This window comes from Notamacropus eugenii, chromosome 2 (genome assembly GCF_028372415.1).
Source record: "Notamacropus eugenii isolate mMacEug1 chromosome 2, mMacEug1.pri_v2, whole genome shotgun sequence".
In the NCBI taxonomy this organism is placed as follows: domain Eukaryota; kingdom Metazoa; phylum Chordata; class Mammalia; order Diprotodontia; family Macropodidae; genus Notamacropus; species Notamacropus eugenii.
The window spans coordinates 330,252,569-330,271,617 of record NC_092873.1 but is presented as its reverse complement, the minus strand read 5'-3'; the positions used below and the strand labels follow the sequence as shown (position 1 = coordinate 330,271,617).

General features: G+C 33.5%; 1 protein-coding gene across 3 annotated transcripts in view; it reads right to left on the bottom strand.

The window, feature by feature from the left end:
• Positions 1-19,049, bottom strand: part of CEP112 (centrosomal protein 112) — a 587,248-nt gene that overhangs the window by 302,184 nt on the left and 266,015 nt on the right. For all 3 annotated transcript variants that reach the window (XM_072645484.1, XM_072645485.1, XM_072645486.1), the window contains one exon: positions 8,212-8,394. In XM_072645484.1, coding sequence (XP_072501585.1) covers positions 8,212-8,394 — 183 coding nt within the window. The remainder of the gene's footprint in view (positions 1-8,211; positions 8,395-19,049) is intronic.

Here is a 19,049-nt window from a genome sequence, read left to right as displayed (position 1 = left end):
TAAGCCTAGTAACTTTGCAGTAAGGAGTCACTCACGTCTATGGGACTTCTTGTTCTTTTTAGTAAGTAGACATCAAATTTCCCTTTGAATGTGGGAGCATTCATCAAATTACACAATAAGAAACACTGAAGAAGCAGAAATATAGCAAGTTGATTCTTTCACATACCAAGATTAAAACGACTGAAATTTTTGAAAAAATGAAAAGCACAGTGAGAAGGAATTGAAGTAAACATGTACACTACTAGCCCAATGGTATAGGCGGAATATTATTATTCAAAATAGCCTTTTAAATAGGGATTGTAATTAACAGGCATTAATTAAGAAAGTTGCCTGTGAAAATTGTTTCTTGCCTTTTTGTCAGAAGGGAAGGTATCATCTCCTCTATTTTCCCTACATGACAAAAAGTGAGGAAATTTATCTCTAATATAAGTAGCCTTAACTATTTTTCTTTTGAAACCCTTTAGCCTTCTAGTGAAGTCTATGAATCCCTCTTCTCATAATAATATTTTTGAAAACATAAAATATAGAGAATCAAAGGAAATAAATTATTTTAAAACATAGCTTCATCTGTCATCTAATTTTAATATTTATAATTTTTTTATACCTAGTTGCATAGTTTCTTGAGAGCAAGGACTATCTTTTGCCTTTCCTTATATCCACAGCACAGTGCCTGGCATACATTTAGTGCTTTATGAATGTTTATTGCCTGATTAACTGATAGACCCCCACGTTAAGAACATCTGTTCTAATGATTTAAAATCTTTCCTTCTTTCAGGTACTCCTTTCTGTTAGGAGAAAGTCTATCTGGATAACCTGGGATACATGCTTGGCTCCTTAAAAGTGTTTACAGTAGGGAATAAGTGTATATGAGGGTAGGGAGAAAAAAACATGGTTTCTTACTTCTCTGAAATTATGTGGACTTCCAGTGACTAGAATGTTTCCTAGTTACTTCCTCTCCTATCTACTAGAACAAAGAATGAAGAGCTGAGTGGCTCAGCAGATATACTGCTGGGCCTGAAGTCAGAAAGATTTGAGTTCAAACACTGCCTCATATACTTACTGGTTGTGTTGACGCTGAGTAAGTTACTTGACTTGTTTGCCTCAGTTTCCTCAACTATGGAATGGGGATAGTAATAGTACAAAGGGTTAGTATGAAGATCAAATGAGACAATGTTTGTAAGGCTCTTAGCATAGCGCTTGACAAGCTATATAAATGCTGGCTATTGCTATTTACAGAACTTGTGATTTGAAATATTTCTATTTGATGAAAAATCAGTTTTTTTATTCTCTCTACAAGCATGTAACTACAGGTCACTTGCTCTTTCCTTTATATTCTCACTTTTTAAAAAATTTATCTGTTCCATTTTAATTTGCTATTGCAGGCAGTGGTGACAAAATTGTTCTGATTACCAGGTTAGAACAATTACTGTTCTAATAAAGATCCTAAGTCAAAAGGTGAGAGTGGAATTTCCTCCCCCTCTTTTTATAATCACATTTGAAAATAAAAGAAAGAAAATAAAGTCAAACTTCCAGTATCAAAAAGGGCAAGGCAAAATTCACAACAAAAGAAGAAACAGAGGAAATTATTAGAAATCACTTTAGCCAACTAAATGGCAATAAAATCAATAACTTAAATTAAATAGCAAACATTATAAATCACATGAATCAAAAAATCACATGATTAGAACAAGAGATATAGAAAGGGTCTTTGATAAAATATAACACCTTATTATGTTAAAAATAAAAATAAAGCACAAGAATAAAGAACTCTCCCTAGGTACAGCAAGCCAAATCTATTAAAGGAAAAAACTAGAATGACCTGTCATGGAGAAATGCTTGAAGCCTTTCCAGCAAGAACAAGGGAAAAGCAAGGATATTCAAGGTTACATCAAGTCTTTGCTACAGTTACTGAAATGGTAATTATAGTAGTAAGACAAGAACAAGAACTTGAGATAATAAGCACCAGCAGACAGCAAACAAATATAAGCAGAAACAAGAGAACAATACGTACAATAACTACAACAATAAAAATGGAAGGATCATCTGATTTCTGAGTAATGAAACAATCAGTGAATGCCATGGAGAAGAATTAATAAATATATACTTACTCAGGAATGAGAGGTGGGGGCTTACTAGGACTGTGATTGATGCAAATTGCAAAAGGAGTCAACATTTTTAAAAACTAATACATAAATGTCATTTCACATATTACAGAGTTACTTCAAAAGTTTTTTATACTAACCCACACTTTTTTACTAATGCATATTTCTAAATGTCCTGAAAATAAAATGATAAGATAATAGCATACACATGATAACAGATAGAAATTTGAAAATCTGCAACTACATGTATATACATGTATAAATATAACATTTATCTTTCAGGAAAAATAATTTATCTAATTGTGAAAATTAATCATCTATTTCATCAATCTGAAGTTACTTCTTGTGTACCAATTCTAAAATTCACTGAAATTTCTACAATTATGATTTTTAAAGTATGTTTGTTGTTTAGTTGTTTTTCAGTCATGTTCAAGTCTTCATAACCCCATTTGGGGTTTTCTTGACAAAGATATTGGAGTGGTTTGCCATTTCTTTCTTCAGCTCATTTTAGAGATGTGGAAACTGAGGCAAACAGTGTTAAGTGACTTATCCAGTGTCACACAGCTTTGAAGTGTCTGAGGCTGGATTTGAACTCAGGAAGAAGAGTTTTCCTGACTATAGGCTCAATGCTCCATTGTACTGTCTAGCTATCTAGTACATAAGATCTTAGCTCAAATTTCATAATTCATTGTAGCATGTTGCTGATCCTGTATTCTTGACGTATAAGTTCTATCATATTCTATCATGCTAGTATGGTCCTGGCAACAGACTGTATCTGCTATACAAGAAATTGCTTAGACAAGTACAGAGAAGACTGTTGGCTGCCCATTAGGTGATGAATTCTTTGGGCAAGGAAACTCATAAAATAAAGAAAAATAAGGAAAGTTTGGAAGAACCAAGTTCCTCCAAAATCAATCAATATTCGCCAAAAATAAGAGATAAGAGAAGTCAAACCCTATAGACCAATAGAAAATATAGATAAATAGATAGACAGACAGATAGATAGATAGATAGATAGATAGATAGATAGATAGATAGAAAGAAAGAAAGACAGACAGACAGATATACAGACAGACAGACAGATATCATGGGTACTTTTCAAGAAGGTTGGATAGTGCTTAATACAGTGAATGGTAGATGTTATCACAAGCGAAAATGAATTATTTTTACAAGAAATGACTAGTTACTGAGTATGCAATTAGATTGTTGACCTGTTAGACCAAAGCACTAAGTCAGTATCAAATTAGAAGGATAAAGATTAGCATAAAATATGGAATGCAATTATAATAGCTCCAAACTGACCTATTCAAACAAACTCTTGATCCTGAAAATAGTAAATACATAAAGGAAAAGAAGTCAACGGTGTAATATTTCCTAAGTAATCTTAAACTGATATGAAGCAGTTAATATTACAAAAAGACCAAAAGAATTTAGAAACCACAACAGCTAGATAATCACTGATCCCGCTGACAAGCAGACAGCCATAGCAGCTAAGGGCAACAATAGTTTAAAACATGTATTTATTTGCACAATGCAATAATATGGAGAATGATGGAAGATTATAATCAATATGCTTTTTAAAATGGTGAGAAGCAGTAGAAGGAAAAATGAGTTTGGAGAGACCTTTGTATGAGACCAGACTAAGCCACATTATTGCAAGGTCATTCATGGATGAAACTGGAAGGAAAGTGAAAAAAAGGTAAAAGGAAATATGTCAACATTTGGATAACAAATATTTGTATTTTAACATCTCAGTTGTGTATGTACTATATGAAGAATTAGAACTGGCAATAAAGGCAAAGACAGGAACTCTTCAAATCAAGGATTCACAGAGGAAATCTGTGACGGGAGAAATATAATTTTGAGAACGTATGGGAATGGATTCTTAAAATATTCAAAGAAAGTAAGTGGAAAAAATGACACACTATTACCACTGGAAAGAAAACAACAACAATCAAGAAAACATCAAACAACTCTATAAAATCTTTGCATAAATTATTTATATATGTATTAAAGATGCTGTAAAAGTATGAGAACAGACAGGATTTTCCAAATGATATAGCAGACAACATCTTCACAGTCACACAAATGACAGAAATACGACAAGACTACTATATTTATTTCTTGTGAGTCATCGAAAAGTATATCCTTAAAGGATGTATTACACCAAGATACTGTCCATTCACGTGTCATGTTACTTCTGCATAGATAAACAATGGAGATCATTTTGTTGGATGATGTTTTACCATAAGATTTTAAAGTAAAATGCTATAAGAATAGAGTTCTTTTATCAAAGGAAGGGGAAAGAAAAAGGAATACAAGGGATTTTATTTTACAGAATCATTAAAAACAAAATCAGCTACTTATTTGAACCAATAACTCTCCCCTCAAAAGCCTAAACCTATTTATATATTATTATGTATAAAGTCAGTAATATTTGAATAATGATTTTTCAGTTTAGAAGAAAAACAAATCTATAATCAGTGTTCTAGAATTCCTTTTCCTGGAAAAAGAGGATTGTAATTAGATACTAAGCTTAATGAGTCTTTAGAGATATCTAATAACTTTCTGCAATTATATCTCATTTAATTTTTACAAACAATAGTGACTACCTTCGTTACAGGAATTAGTCAGTTCCTTGAATAGTTCATAAAGACAACAGCTAACAGAGGACCTCTCCAGTAAGCAGACCTTTAAAGTTTATGTAAAAAACTACATATACAAAAGAATACTCACTTCAACTGTAAATTTATGAGACCAAATAATCCCTATAAGTATTAAGTTCTCAAATGACCAACCAAGAAGTCATAAGAGCTGTAACTTATGTTTTTCTTATTCAATAAAAGATTACTAGCAGCAGAGGGACAGCTGAAACCTTTATGTTATACTGCAGTTAAGTTCAGAATAGAATGGAATAAACTATACAACTGTGACAGAGAAGCAACTCTTCTTAGATTGTTTTTGCAGGCATTTTTATTTAATTAGTTAATCAATAAAATGAAATGATAATTTCTTAAAGTGATTCTAGTAAACACAAATTACTATCGTTAGAAATATTAGAGTTACTGAAGAAGAGATTAGAAATTACAAAATATTTTGGCTTCTAGTGATCCACAGGTTGGGTTGGTGACTCTTCTTTGAAACTAATTACTTTAGGTAGGTATAAAGGCATAGAAATACTCTCAAAATAAAGAAAACAATGAAAATTCTGGGAATATTAAACCAAAATAAATTATTCTTATCAAATTTTTCTAAATATATTACAATTAAAATATGATTTATATATCATATCAATATTAAAATGATTTAAAATAAAGTGAAGAAAACTGGAATACCTAGTAGTATTATACTCATTTTACATTATTAAAAAACCCAAATATATGGATTATTATACCATCCATGATTTGAAATGTATTCAACAAAAGGCAATCCTATTGATTTCTTGTTTGTGGGAGAACATTTCTGCATTTCAATGCTTTATTATAATAACAATGAACTATACATTAGGAAGAAGTTGAATTATGGAAATAAATACTTGCACTAATATCATCACCTGAACATTTAACAGAACAAAATTATCAAACAAAAATACTACATCCAAAAAAAGATATTTATTTAGTTCTTTGGAATTGGTGGGAGAAATGTACTTAAAACAGTGTTTCTCACAAAGACATCCATTACTGTGATAATGAAGCAAATCAGTTAACTAGAAAGACAAATACTTATTTGGAACAAGATAAAGAATACAAACTAAATTTCTAGATTTCACATATAGTATGCCTTTACTCTGTATTTCTTTAGAAGATAAATCAATAATTTGAGAAAAACTATTTCAGAAATATATTCTATGATTATTTTGTTTTGATTGGTCAGTGATCAAGCATTTAAGATGCATAAACGTGCTTTTCAGAATATAAATTTGAAGAAACACAATAAGCATTTTCAAAGAAAAGGTTCTGAATATACTCAATGTAAAACCAAAAGTAAATTATCATTTCAAGATATTTTGAAAGTATATTATTACATATGCTAATGGTTTAAATATATAACTACTGTGGATTTGTGTGAACATAAAGTATTCTCACAGAAAAAAATGACTGAGATTTTGATCAGAAACATTCTTTGTGTACAGTTTCCTGGTATTGTCAGGGTGGGGATAAACAGCAATTACAATGCACCAATAAACACGTAAACCATAAGAAAATATAGTTCTAAAATATGATGTTTGAGTAGATTTTGTGGCTTTTCTATTTAATATTTTAATAATAAGAGACACTAATAAGCTGTCAAAAATTTCATTATTATAACAGGAAGGGAGCTAAATCTTATATAATATTTCCAAAGCATACCATATCTTGTAACTACTGGTCGAACCACACCCAAAATAACAGTTTCTCTCTCTCTCTCTCTCTCTATATATATATATATATTAAAGCACAAATATTTTCTCAAAATTTAGTTACTAGAGATTACACTGATACCACCTTTCCTTACAATGACAAAATGGTAAGTAGTTGGAAGTTTATGTAAACAATAACTGAATTCTATAGTACTAGTTAGGAAATTCAGTGTTATAAAGTAACCCCGTACTTATTAAACGTTAAACTCGGTCTTGGTATGGAAGACAACAGCATGGTCTGCTATAGATGGAGAATCCAAAATTTTTAAGAGAATTTATAAAATTACTGTAAATAGTAAATTCCAAAAAACTAGTATATATTTGATAAAGGTTTCAATAATTAGTAGAAAAGTGTAATATTTACAGAATTTATAGCAGTGTTCACCTGAGTATTCTATTATAATACATGGTAAGTGAAATTACTTCTTTTAAAGTTTGAAAACTATCATGATATATAGAGATTATAATTTTCCTTCACAGATAAATTTTGGTTGAGATTATGTTTGGATGGCAGCTATTCAAATTAATGAAAAGATTATCCAGAATCAAATCAAAGAAAGAAATAACCAATAACCCTGTCTTACTCCATTACCACCTGTATTTCCTACATCCATTCAAAATATAAAGATTTTATTTAGTGGAACTATTACGTTTAAATAACTGTGATACTACTTAAACACAAGACATAACAAAAAGATAGAGGGATATTATCGCCAGGGAATTACATCATCTTGGGGGTGGGGAGAAAGGAAAATCTTATTGCGGAGTACTATGGTAAAATTTCATAGAGAAAAGGGTTCTTTAGATGCAGCCTACAGCAATGATTCTATATGGAATTAGGTAATAAAATTATTTTCTGTGTTATAATTTACCTTTAATATCCTTTTATTAATATTCACAGCATAGCTTAACTGGAAGCATAGGCCTTTGATTAAAATACACCCATAAGAAAGTATAATATCAAAAACGTAGCTTCACAATCAGATTATTTTTTCATCAGAAAATTTATAAAGATCATTTTCCATGCTGACAGTGCACATTTCATCTCTAAGTTTGAAGAGTCAAATGCTACCACAGCTGGGGGTTATTCTGCCAAATGGCTTCCAACAGGGACCACAGAGATGTAAGCTGGAGGGTGGGGGTGGGGTGGGGTGGGGTGGGGAGTGTAATCTGTATGTAGGAAAAATAACAACAAACCTGAAGGGAAATAACTACTCAATTAAATCATTTTAAATTGATTATCATATAACTGATTCAATCAAATACATAGTACAATGAAAGAAAGCAACACTGAAGAAAAAAGTCAGATATTAAAATAAATGATTTATGGTTACCTGCAGAGATTAAAACAAAAAGCAATGGCTTGACCCAGATGTATTTCATAGGGATTTACTAAGGCTGAAGGGAGGGGTGAGGGATTGATACCTTTAAAAAAAACCATCATGAAAGAAACTGAGACAAGATTATAAACAAGAGGCCAAGTTATAGCGCACCATGGGATTTTTAATCTGGCTACCTGTGGTTTTTGCAGTTAAAGCCTTATTCAGCAACAAAACATGAGAGGGCCAAAAGAAAACAAAAAAAAAATCGCATTTATATGTCAGTTTTGCAAATGATCAAACAGCGTGAATCAAGAATACTGAAAATACATATAAACGCTGATGACTTTTTCTTAAGGCACCCGTTTCATCAAGTATTATTGAGAATTACCTGTGCATCACGTTTCTTCAACTCTTGAATTTTATTTTCATGCTCCATATTGGCAGCGCGGAGCTGTTTTTCCAGTTTTTCAATTTCCCGTTCATGATCTCGGACTAGGCAGTCCTTCTCTGTATTATGCTGCTGGAATAGGTGCGTCTTCTCCTGTTCATGCTCCCGTTTCAGCTCTACTATCTGATTGGACAATGAAGAGTACAGTTCATCAACAGAACATCCTTGTCGTCATGACAACTCATGTACAGCTTAATTTTTTCCTTAATTTGATCAAGTTGGAAATTTTATTTTTACGTCACTACTACCTCATCTCTAAAGGATTCTTGAATTAGAAGGATTTTGTCACAGCAATTTAATATTCTGTTAAACAAATTCAGTAAATCTCTGCAAACTGTTGACAAAAAATGGCTCAACAATAAAAAAGAAAAATGTCATATATGATATATACTGTCCCATGAATCATGCTTTTGCTGGTCAGGAATGATGAAAACTATAAATAATTAATAGTCAGTATCCTCTTTCATTCACTTAAAAAGATACACATAAAATACAGCAATGAAATCGGTCAAAGGTTTCTTTATGATTTTCAAATAAAAGCTGAGTTAAATACTCATCTGTATTATGGCATATATAGTTGTCTTTTAAAAATAAAATGATGATAAAAACAAGACTCTATTATCTCATTATCAGCTACGGTACACCACTATAAATAGATGTATGTGTTCTTGAAGGACACCTGCTGTGCCGCAAGCTTGCGCCATGATTTCATAAAAAGCATTCTATTCTCAGGATCCTTTCCCAATCCACTCCACACTGGATACTGTGACCTTGGCCAATCTTAGCCTCTCCCTGCTACCCTGAATGGCAGCTTGAGACCAAGGGCCTGGTTGCCGCAGCTTTGATACTAATCCTCCCAGACTGTGCACAATGGCACCCTACCTGGCCTTCAAACTATAGCCAGCCAGGCTGCCTTTGAAGCAGGTGATGAATAGGGGACTGCAGGAAGCCAGCTTTCCCAGTGAACTCCAGGATACACAGCTGCTAAAAACAGTCACTTGGATTTTTCTTCAGTTTTGGTGGATTTCAGGGAAAAATCCGCTATTATCAAGAATGTTATTTTCAATGTGAGAATCCATCTCCAAAAAGGCTAACAGTAGGAGCCTGCTCAAAATCGATCTTGTTTTGTGCAATGAAGTGCCTGACTACCTTATCTTAAAGCTATAGCATTCTTTTCTGGAGGCATATTTTCTGCATTTACTCCTGCTGCTTTGTTCTTTTGAAAATTTTGAAAATCTTATTCCTAAATTCAAATTAAGAATTAAAATTTTTAATTTTTAAGCTATAATTCATAGTTTCAAAACATTTTTAGTTCTAAAATTCTCCAGAAAAGCAGAAAATGTCAGCATTTATTTAACCCTACATAAATTGACTACAGTTTTACTGATAACCATCAACCACTCCCATATGTTTATTATTCTAGGGCATGGATGTCTTATTGACCACTGCAAAATTTTTTTCAAATGTTCGATAACACAAAGTTATAACAAATATCAAGTTATAACAAATTTTGTTAATTTCAAGAATTAAAGCTACTTGCATGTATTATCAGTCAAAATGCTTTCATAATTATGGGTACAAATTACATTTCTTAATTAAAATATACCAATTCCAAAGTTGTGCTGTGTCCTTGTCTAGCTCTAGCATGCTTATTTTTAATTTGAAACAAATAAGCTTATATTTTCTTAATTCAAACAACTATAAAGTTCATACCAATACTGCTATAAGGTAGAATGTCTAGATACAGATTATATCTCTGATCCTAATATTAATATAGAACATGACTCAACAAAGTCTTCTGATTTTCACTTCTGGGACACTTTCATTTTTGTTCAATCTTACCATTTCAAACTTCTTTATCCTCTTGTTTTAAAAGAAAATTTTGATTTACTCAAAGAAATTTCTTAAGGCAAAAGTTAAAAGGAAAATTGTCATTTGGAGTAATAATAAAGTACTATTAAAATATATTTTAAATTTCAAAATAATTGGGATACTGGAAGTAATTTAAATTTGGTGGCTGGTCACTTACAAATTATACAAGAAAAAAGCAACTGGTTTACCTATCACCATGAGTGGAAGAACAATAACAAAGAATAATTAGCCCTCTATAATCCATTTAAAAATTATTAATAATATGGCCTTGTATTTACATAGTAACTTCTCAAAGGAAATTTTAGGTATTTTGAGTAGTATATTTTAATTACATTATCTCCATTTTACCAATGAAAAAACCTGAATAAATTTTAAAAAACTTGTTCCCCTCAAAAAAGTTCAATAATTTTCCTGAGAAGACAATATAGTAATAAAAAAATATCTATGGAACTATAAATTTACTTTTGTTATTAGAGTGAATGTTCTCACTAAGAGCACCCAACAACAATGAAATCACAGGTCTTGTACAAAAAACAATCAGGCAAACTGACACCAGGTGTATTTTCCATAATACAAAGATTACTGGTGTAGGTTATGGGGGTAGAGGCAATAGTTTTAGCAAGCTGTGTTTAAAATATGAGACCGGAGGATAAATTCAAACACCTTGGAATCTTGGAGATCAGATCCCTAGTTTCCCTAATAGCAGTTAGGAAAGGGTCCTGATTACATAGAAACTGACCTCATCTCACCTTCTAGGAACACACTGCTGGGGTATGCAAAATATGGGTCTATAAGAGTGTAAACAATGAAGAGTTGCAATCAGTCATTAAGAATGTATATAACTTCCAGACTCCCAGAATGGTTCTTCAATCTATAAAACTTCTAGCCAATTAAGTAACAGAATTGTTAGTAACATATTCAGGAGCTTTAGATTTCTTGAAGACATCAGACTGGTCAATTGTCTACAGTAATCAGGAATTCCAGCATGCAATAAGGATTTAATCTGATACAGGTCCACAGGAGTAATGAAATATAGGGTATTTACTGAAGATTCCAAGAAAAGTGGCTGAAATCCTATGGAGGTGCTCATAAAAAGGACAGCAAAAATGACCCATTATATCATCATGGTTTATTTGAGTGTCCCAGAATTCTGCCAAAGAATTGAAGAGTGGAAGTTACGGGAATGAGGGTATTTAAACAATAAGGTTCATATCTATAGTTTGAGGGTGGGTGGGGAGGCATTTACTGAATAGAGAAATGGATAGTGATAGGAATGGGATAGATGGTGGCACAGGGGATAGAGCACAGGCCCGAGAGTCATGAGAATCTGAGTTCAAATACAGCCGTAGGTGCTACTTGTGTGATCCTGGTCAAACCACTTAATCCTATTTCCCTTGAGTTCCTCATCTGAAATATGAGCTAGAGAAGGAAATGACAAATCATTCCAGTATCCCCAGTACCCCAAACTATGGCTATGAGCCCTGCTCTTTAACTGCTCTCATTCCCCTAACTTCTATTCTACAATTCTCTGGTGGCATTCTGGGCAACCAAAATTCTAAACCATGGTTAACTGCATACAGAGATCAACAGCTTCAGCCAGGAAAACTTCTGTGGGTAGGTTACAAGGTATGCTTGTCTATCTGTCTTAGGCCATCTGAGGTTATCTACCCACTCCATACCCCAAAATCTTAACTGTTGATATAATGGATCATTTTACTGCTCCTATGGTCCTATACAGGATTAAACTCATATATTATGCTGGAATTCCTGATTACTGTAGACAACTGAACAGTTTGATATCTTCAATAAAGTCAGAGCTCTTGAATATGTTACCAACAATTCCATTACTTAATTGGCTAAAAGGATTACAGACTGAAAAAAATATTCTAGGAATTTGACAGCCAGGTGACACAGTAGACAGAGAGCCATGCCTGCAGTCAGGAAGACTTATCTTCCTGATTTGTAATCTGACCTCAGATACTTCCCAGCTATGTGATCAACTCCTCACCTGTAAAATGAGCTGGAGAAAGAAATGTCAAACCACTCTATTATCTTTGCCAGGAAAACTTCAAATGAAGTCACAAAGAGTCAAACATGACTAAAAAATAACGAAACAAAAAAAAATTGGGAATATTGCTGTATGCAAGTGGATCAAAGAATTATCTTAATGATAGGCAGAATAGCAGCAGAAGTACTACTCAAATGTATAGATTGTATGATTGGGTTACTGATCTATTTATAGATGGTAGATGGGAAAAGACCTTATTATCTTTATTGGGAAGGAACTGAATGGGACATTCCATTTGTGATATCCATGGAACTAGAGGAACACAAGACTGTCTTGATGTACTATACTCTTACGGTTATCACAACTACCAAGAACATAATGCATTTCTGACCTTGGGGGAAGCCTACAATGAAATCCAAGGTCTAGTGAGACAACAGCCTCCTTGAAGTGGAGAGTGCAGAAGTCATTCAAACTTGCTGGTTCTTGTCTTTTACCTATCAGAGACCTCACACCAGAGTATAAATTGGTAGTTATCCCATTCATTTATAAAATGTATCAAGCCATCAGAATTTCTAGCTGATCAGGCATGATATTTAAAGAATCCACATGCTTTAAAGGGAATTTGGATTCAGGCAATCCTCATAGGAATGTAAATCAAGATCCAATAGAGAGGAAGATATTAGGAAAAAAGTGGCCTTCTCTATTTGTGTCTGCCCTGCTGCCTGATGAGAAAAATAGGCACCCTTAGGGAAGGTTCGAAGGAAGGGACTAAGCTAATGTCACATAGAATAAGAATACAACTGACAAAATATAAACGAAAAGGCTACAATCTACAAAAATAGTTGATACCATGCCACAGGGGGTGTGAATCTGAAGGAAAGTAATGCAAAGTGTTCTGATGTCTAAACTAGTAATATACATCAGTAATTTAGAAAAGTATACAAACAAAAGTTCACAATTTAAGGACATTTTTACATTTTATCCACAGATATCTTCACAATTCACAGTGAAGAAATACCAAATTATGCCACATCAGATCAGTCGCAAAGATTCCAGTTGTATTTCAGTTATGTCAATGAATCACTAGTTGACCCTTAGAGAATCATTCATTTCTTTTTGCTTTAATTTCCCTTTGCTCTCCAATGAACCTTGACCTTGTAGACGTGTGTAATCCAATTACCCTTGAAGTTATGTTGCTAGGAGTCTCATAGTTGTAGAAGAGGTTTCCCACAGCCAATAGGACAAAGGTCTTCATACTAAAATGAGACCAGCTTCAAACTAGTGAAGACAGTAAGACCAGAAACACCACAGCAGAGTAGCACCTACTAAGTGGTCAAACTGTGGCAGTGGCAGCTTTACATAACAAAATGGAAGTAAATACAACTAGCAGATGTACTAGCACCATGTGGCTCACAAACACACATTGGGATATCTTTTTCTTTGATTAGAATGTAATGTTATAAGAGGGTATAGGATAGTGCTCACATTCCTGCATTTTAATTCCTAAATCTCCGAAACCTTCACCTTAGTTCAGGCCCTCATCACCTTGTAATGGCCTCCTAATTGGTTTCTTTTCCTCAAGTCTCACCACACTAAGCCATCTTCTATATAGCTGTCAAAATGATTTTGCTTAAGTGCAGATGTGACCATGTCAGTTCCCAATTCAATACACTTTAGTGCCTCTCCTTTGTCTATAGGATACAATATAATTTTTTTTTTTTGGCTTTTAAAGCTCTTCACAACTTGGCCCCATTATATATCACTCCCATTCCAGTACTCTGTGGTTTAGTCAAACTGACCTTTAAATATTTTTTTTGTTATTATTATGTCTTTGACAAATATCAAAATAAAACATTTCATATAAAGAACAGAAAACAAAAGATTGCATATTATACCATAAAATATTACATGCAGATTTTTAAAAGTATATATTGAACTTAATATAGCAATTCAACAATGTCCTGCTATATGACCCATTTCAAACTGCACTGTTATTTTCCATTTTTCTAAAATAAATTTTATATCTTTTCAGCATTCTTCTTTAAAGTCTTTAAATTTATTTAAATTAAGTTTAAAACAGGAAAAAAACTGCCATGAACACAGTAGAACATAAGGGAGGATTCAAAATAAAACAACAAATTTCCATTTCAAGGAAACCTATATAAGGAAGATTATGCATTGTTTTAAAATTTGTCCAGCTTTTCTTTGCTTCCTTTTAGGTTTTCTTTTCTTTTCTGCTGTGCACTTTTTACTTTATCTTTTCCCCTCCCTCACTGCTGCCCCCCCTCCAAAGAAGGCTATGATTAAGTATAGACATACTTACACTCATACACATATATGTAAGATATACATACACACTGATTCACATATATGAAAGACCATATTTGCCTTATTTTTACTTGTCATCTGTTTCTCTAAAGGAGAAGTATCTTCGTTCACAAGTCCAAAACTTTCCATGTATTTCTAAATCAACTAAGTCATTATTTCCTATACCACAGCAATATTTCAACCCAATCCCATTCTATCTGACAGACTCTCTATGAAAGTTTTTCCCCCAATTTTCTCCATTCCTTCTATTTCTGGTTACATAGTTTTTATTTATACAAGACAATTTTAATTTAAAATAATCAAAATTATCCTTTCTACATTTGAACAACGCTCTCACCTTATAATACAGTCCAGGGTCCGATACTACTGGATTTGCTTCCTTTACATACTTTTTCTCCGGTTTCTTTGAAGTTCTTGATCTTTTGCTCTTTTTTAATTTAATATATAATTTATTTTTTAATTCTTAACATTCACCTCCACAAGAATTTGAATTCAAATTTTCTCCCCATCTCTCCTCATCCTCCACCCAGGACAGCATGCACCCAAACCACCCCTTCCTCCAGTCTTTCTTCCCTTCTCTTACCCACCCTTCTTTCATTCCCCTTCCCCTCTATTTTCCTGTAGGGCAAAATAGATTTCTATACTCCATTGCCCATATAGCTTAATTTTCAGTTGCATGCTAATACAATTTTTAACATTCATTCTTAAAACTTTGAGTTCTATATTCTCTCCCTCCCTCAATATTGACCCTCATTGAGAAAACAAGCAATTCAATTTAGGTCATACATGTGCAACAATACAAAGCACTTCCATAATAGTTTTGTTGCAAAAGACTAACCACATTTCCCCCTTTCCTAGTCTGCCCTTCATTTATTCCATTCTCTCCCATGACTTGTCTTCCAACAATAGTGTTGCCTTCTGATTATTCCTTTCCCCAATTTGCTGTCCCTTCTAATATCTTCCTTCTCCTATCCCTTTCCCCCTTGCCTTCCTGTAGGGAAAATAGATTTCCAAATCCAATTGAGTGTTTTATTCCCTCCTTAAGTCAAATCCCATGACATTAAGTCTCAATTATTTCCTTTCATCTCCCCCCTCTTCCTCTCCATTGTAAAAGTTCTTTCTTCCCTCTTTAATGTGAGATGATTTGCTACATTCTACCTCTCCCTTTCTCTAACTTCTAGCACATTGCATTCAACAGCAAATTTTATTTTTTTAGGTATTCTCCCTTCATATTCAGCTTACCCTGTGCGCTCTCACTCTCACGCACGTGCTCTCTCTGTGTATATACATATATATATATATAAATATATATATATTTACACACACACATACTCATGTACATATATATACCTGCACATATATAACATACACATACATACCCATACACACCCACATATAGATATATATTCCTTCTAACTACCCTAATACTGAAAAAGGTCTCATGAGTTACAAATAACATCTTTCTATGTAGGAATGCAAATAGTTCAACTTTAATGAGTTCCTTAAGGCTTCTCTTTCCTGTTTACCTTTTCATGTTTCTCTTGATTCTTGTATTTGAAAGTCAGATTTTCTATTCAGCTCTGGTCTTTTCAACAAGAATGCTTGGAAGTCTTCTATTTCACTGAAATTCCATTTTTTCTCCTGAAGTATTATACTCAGTTTTGCTGAGCAAGTGAATCTTGACTGTAATTCTACCTCCTTTGATCTATGGAATATCATATCCTAAGTCCTTCAATCCCCTAGCGTAGAAGTTGCTAAATCCTGTGTTTTCCTGATTGCATTTTCACAATACTTGAATTGTTTCTTTCTGGCTGCTTCTAATATTTACTCCTTGACCTGGGAACTCTGAAATTTGGCTACAATACTCCCAGGAGTTTTCCTTTGGGGATCTCTTTCAGGAGGTTATCAGTTTTTCCATTTCTATTTTACCCTCTGGTTCTAGAATATAAGGACAGTTTTCCTTGATAATTTCTTAAAAGATGATGTCTAGGTTCTTTTTTGATCATGGTTTTCAGGTAAACCAATAATTTTTAAATTATTTCTCCTGCATCTATTTTCCAGGTCAGTTGTTTTTCCAATGAGATATTTCACACTGTCTTCTATTTTTTCATTATTTTGGTTTTGTTTTGTAATTTCTTGGTTTCTCATAAAGTCATTAGCTTCCATCTGCTCCATTGTAATTTTTAAAGAGTTATTTTCTTCAGTGAGTTTTTGAACCTCCTTTTCAGTGTGGCCTATTCTGCTTTCTTCTCTTCATTGGCTTTTTGGACCTCTTCTGCCATTTAGTTTAGTCTATTTTTAAAGATGTTATTTTCTTCAGCATTTTTTGGAGTCTCCTTTAGCAAGCTGTTGACTCACTTTTCATAATTTTCTTGCATCGCTCTCATTTTTCTTCCCAATTTTTCTTCCACCTCTCTTACTTGATTTTCAAAGTCCTTTTTGAGCTCTTCCATGGCCTGAGATGATTGCATATTTTTCTTGGAGGTCTTGGATACAGAAGGCTTAATTTTTATGTATTCCTCTGATGGTATGCTTTGTTTTTTCTCATCCAAAAGGATGAAAGAAAATACCTGTTCACCAAGAAAGTAACCTTCTATAGTCTTATTTTTTCCCTTTTTTGGGCATTTTCCCAGTCACTTACTTGCCTTTTGAGTCCTTTGTCAAGTGGAGGGTATTCTCTAAGGAACTGTAAGTTCTCAATTCCTTCAAGGTGACAAAATCAAGGGAAAGGAGTTTAATCCTCTCCTCTCCTGGCCTGTACTCTGGTCTATGAGCAACCACAAGAACTATTTTCTGTCCTGAATCTGTGAGTAGGATTTCCTCTCCGCGGTCACCATCTGTTCTACCATGCCAGCACAATTCCTCACCCTAGGACTGCCACTCACACCTAAGACCCAGATCTGCTGGTCAATTCTCCCAGGGTCTTTAGGCCAAGGGTTCCAAAAATGGGTGCTGCTGCAGTGGCGGCTGCAGCCGTGGGGCCGGGGCTGGGGCCAGACATCACAACCCTCTCATCCAGGTGAAAGAGCTTTCTTACTGACCTTTTGAAGCTGTCTTTGGAATTTGTACATTGAGAAATCTGGGAACTGCAGTTGCTACCCATGATTCTGCACCCTGAAGCCTGCTCCAGTCATGTCTGTGCCAAGCAGCTAAGACTGGGCTGCACTCTGCTCTGAGCCTGGTGTGACAGACCTTTCCTGTCAGCCTTCCAGGCTATCTTTGGCTGGAGATCTCTTTCACTCTGTCATTTTGTGGCTTCTACTGCTCTAGAATTAGTTTAGAGTCATTTTTTGCAGATATTTTATGGGCTATGGGGGGAAAGTTTGACCAGGTCCATCCTTCTACTCCGCCATTTTGGCTCACCCCCCTAACATTTTCTCATAAAGGAACTTTGTTGTTATTTTTTCTAACTCAATAATTTTTCAGTACTTTAATTGACATGGCATTACATAAATAAATCAGTTATGTAAAATTGTTATGTTTTATTATATTGCCTTTACTTTCCCATGAACAATAAATATTACTTCAGTGCTTAGATTATTTAGATCTGACTTCATTTGTATTAAAAATGTTTTACATTTATGTTCATATAGTTCCTGTGTCTGTTTTGGCAGGTATACTCTGAGGTATTTTATATTGTCTAGTTATTTTAGATGGTCTAAAACAATACTGAATGATATTGCTGACACTCAGTGTGGTTTTCCTATTTTGATTAAATCTATTTTTAGTTCTATCTTAGTCCAAGATGTTTATTATGTCTTTTTTCCATAATAAATTCTACTCCTGTCCTTGTTTTATATTTGCATATATCTCTTACTTTTATAATGTTACCTAAAAGCAACATCGAGTTGAATTCAGTTTTAATTTGCCATCAGTTTCCATTTTGTTGGTAACTTCATCCCTTTCATATTCTAAGCTATAATTATTGGTTATATGTTTTCCTCCTTCCTATTTATCCTCTCTATCCTTCTTTACCTATTCTTATCCCTCCTCACTCCTCTGCTTTACTTCTACCCACTATTTTGCCCTCCTTTTATTTAATCCCACCCACCCCCTCCAAGAATACCTCCATTATCCTCTCCCACCAACCCTATCACCTTGTTTTCTTATTTCTTTCTGAATGTAGAAGACTTTTACATCACTCCAGATATATATGTTGTTCTCTCTTTAATGTATTCTTGATGAAAGTAAGGTTTCAGTACAACCTGCCTCCCCCACTAGCTTCTTCTATATCAATTTTTCCTTTTTGCTTCATTTGTATAATTGCTATTTTTTATCTCTCCCTATAGTTTTATTTATTCTTTTAAGAATCACCCCATCATACTCAGTGTAGCTCAAATCTTTCTTTCAAACTACTCAAATGAAAATGACAGTTATAAAAGAATTGATAATATTTTCACATATAAGAAGCAAACAATTTGAACTTTTAAAAACCCTTACAGCTAGCATTTAATGTTTACTTTATATTTCTCCTGGATGCTATATACCAAATTTTCCCTTAAATTCTGCTGTTTTTTGTCACAATTACCTTAAAGTCTTCCAATTCTTTAAATATCCATTTTTTTTTCCA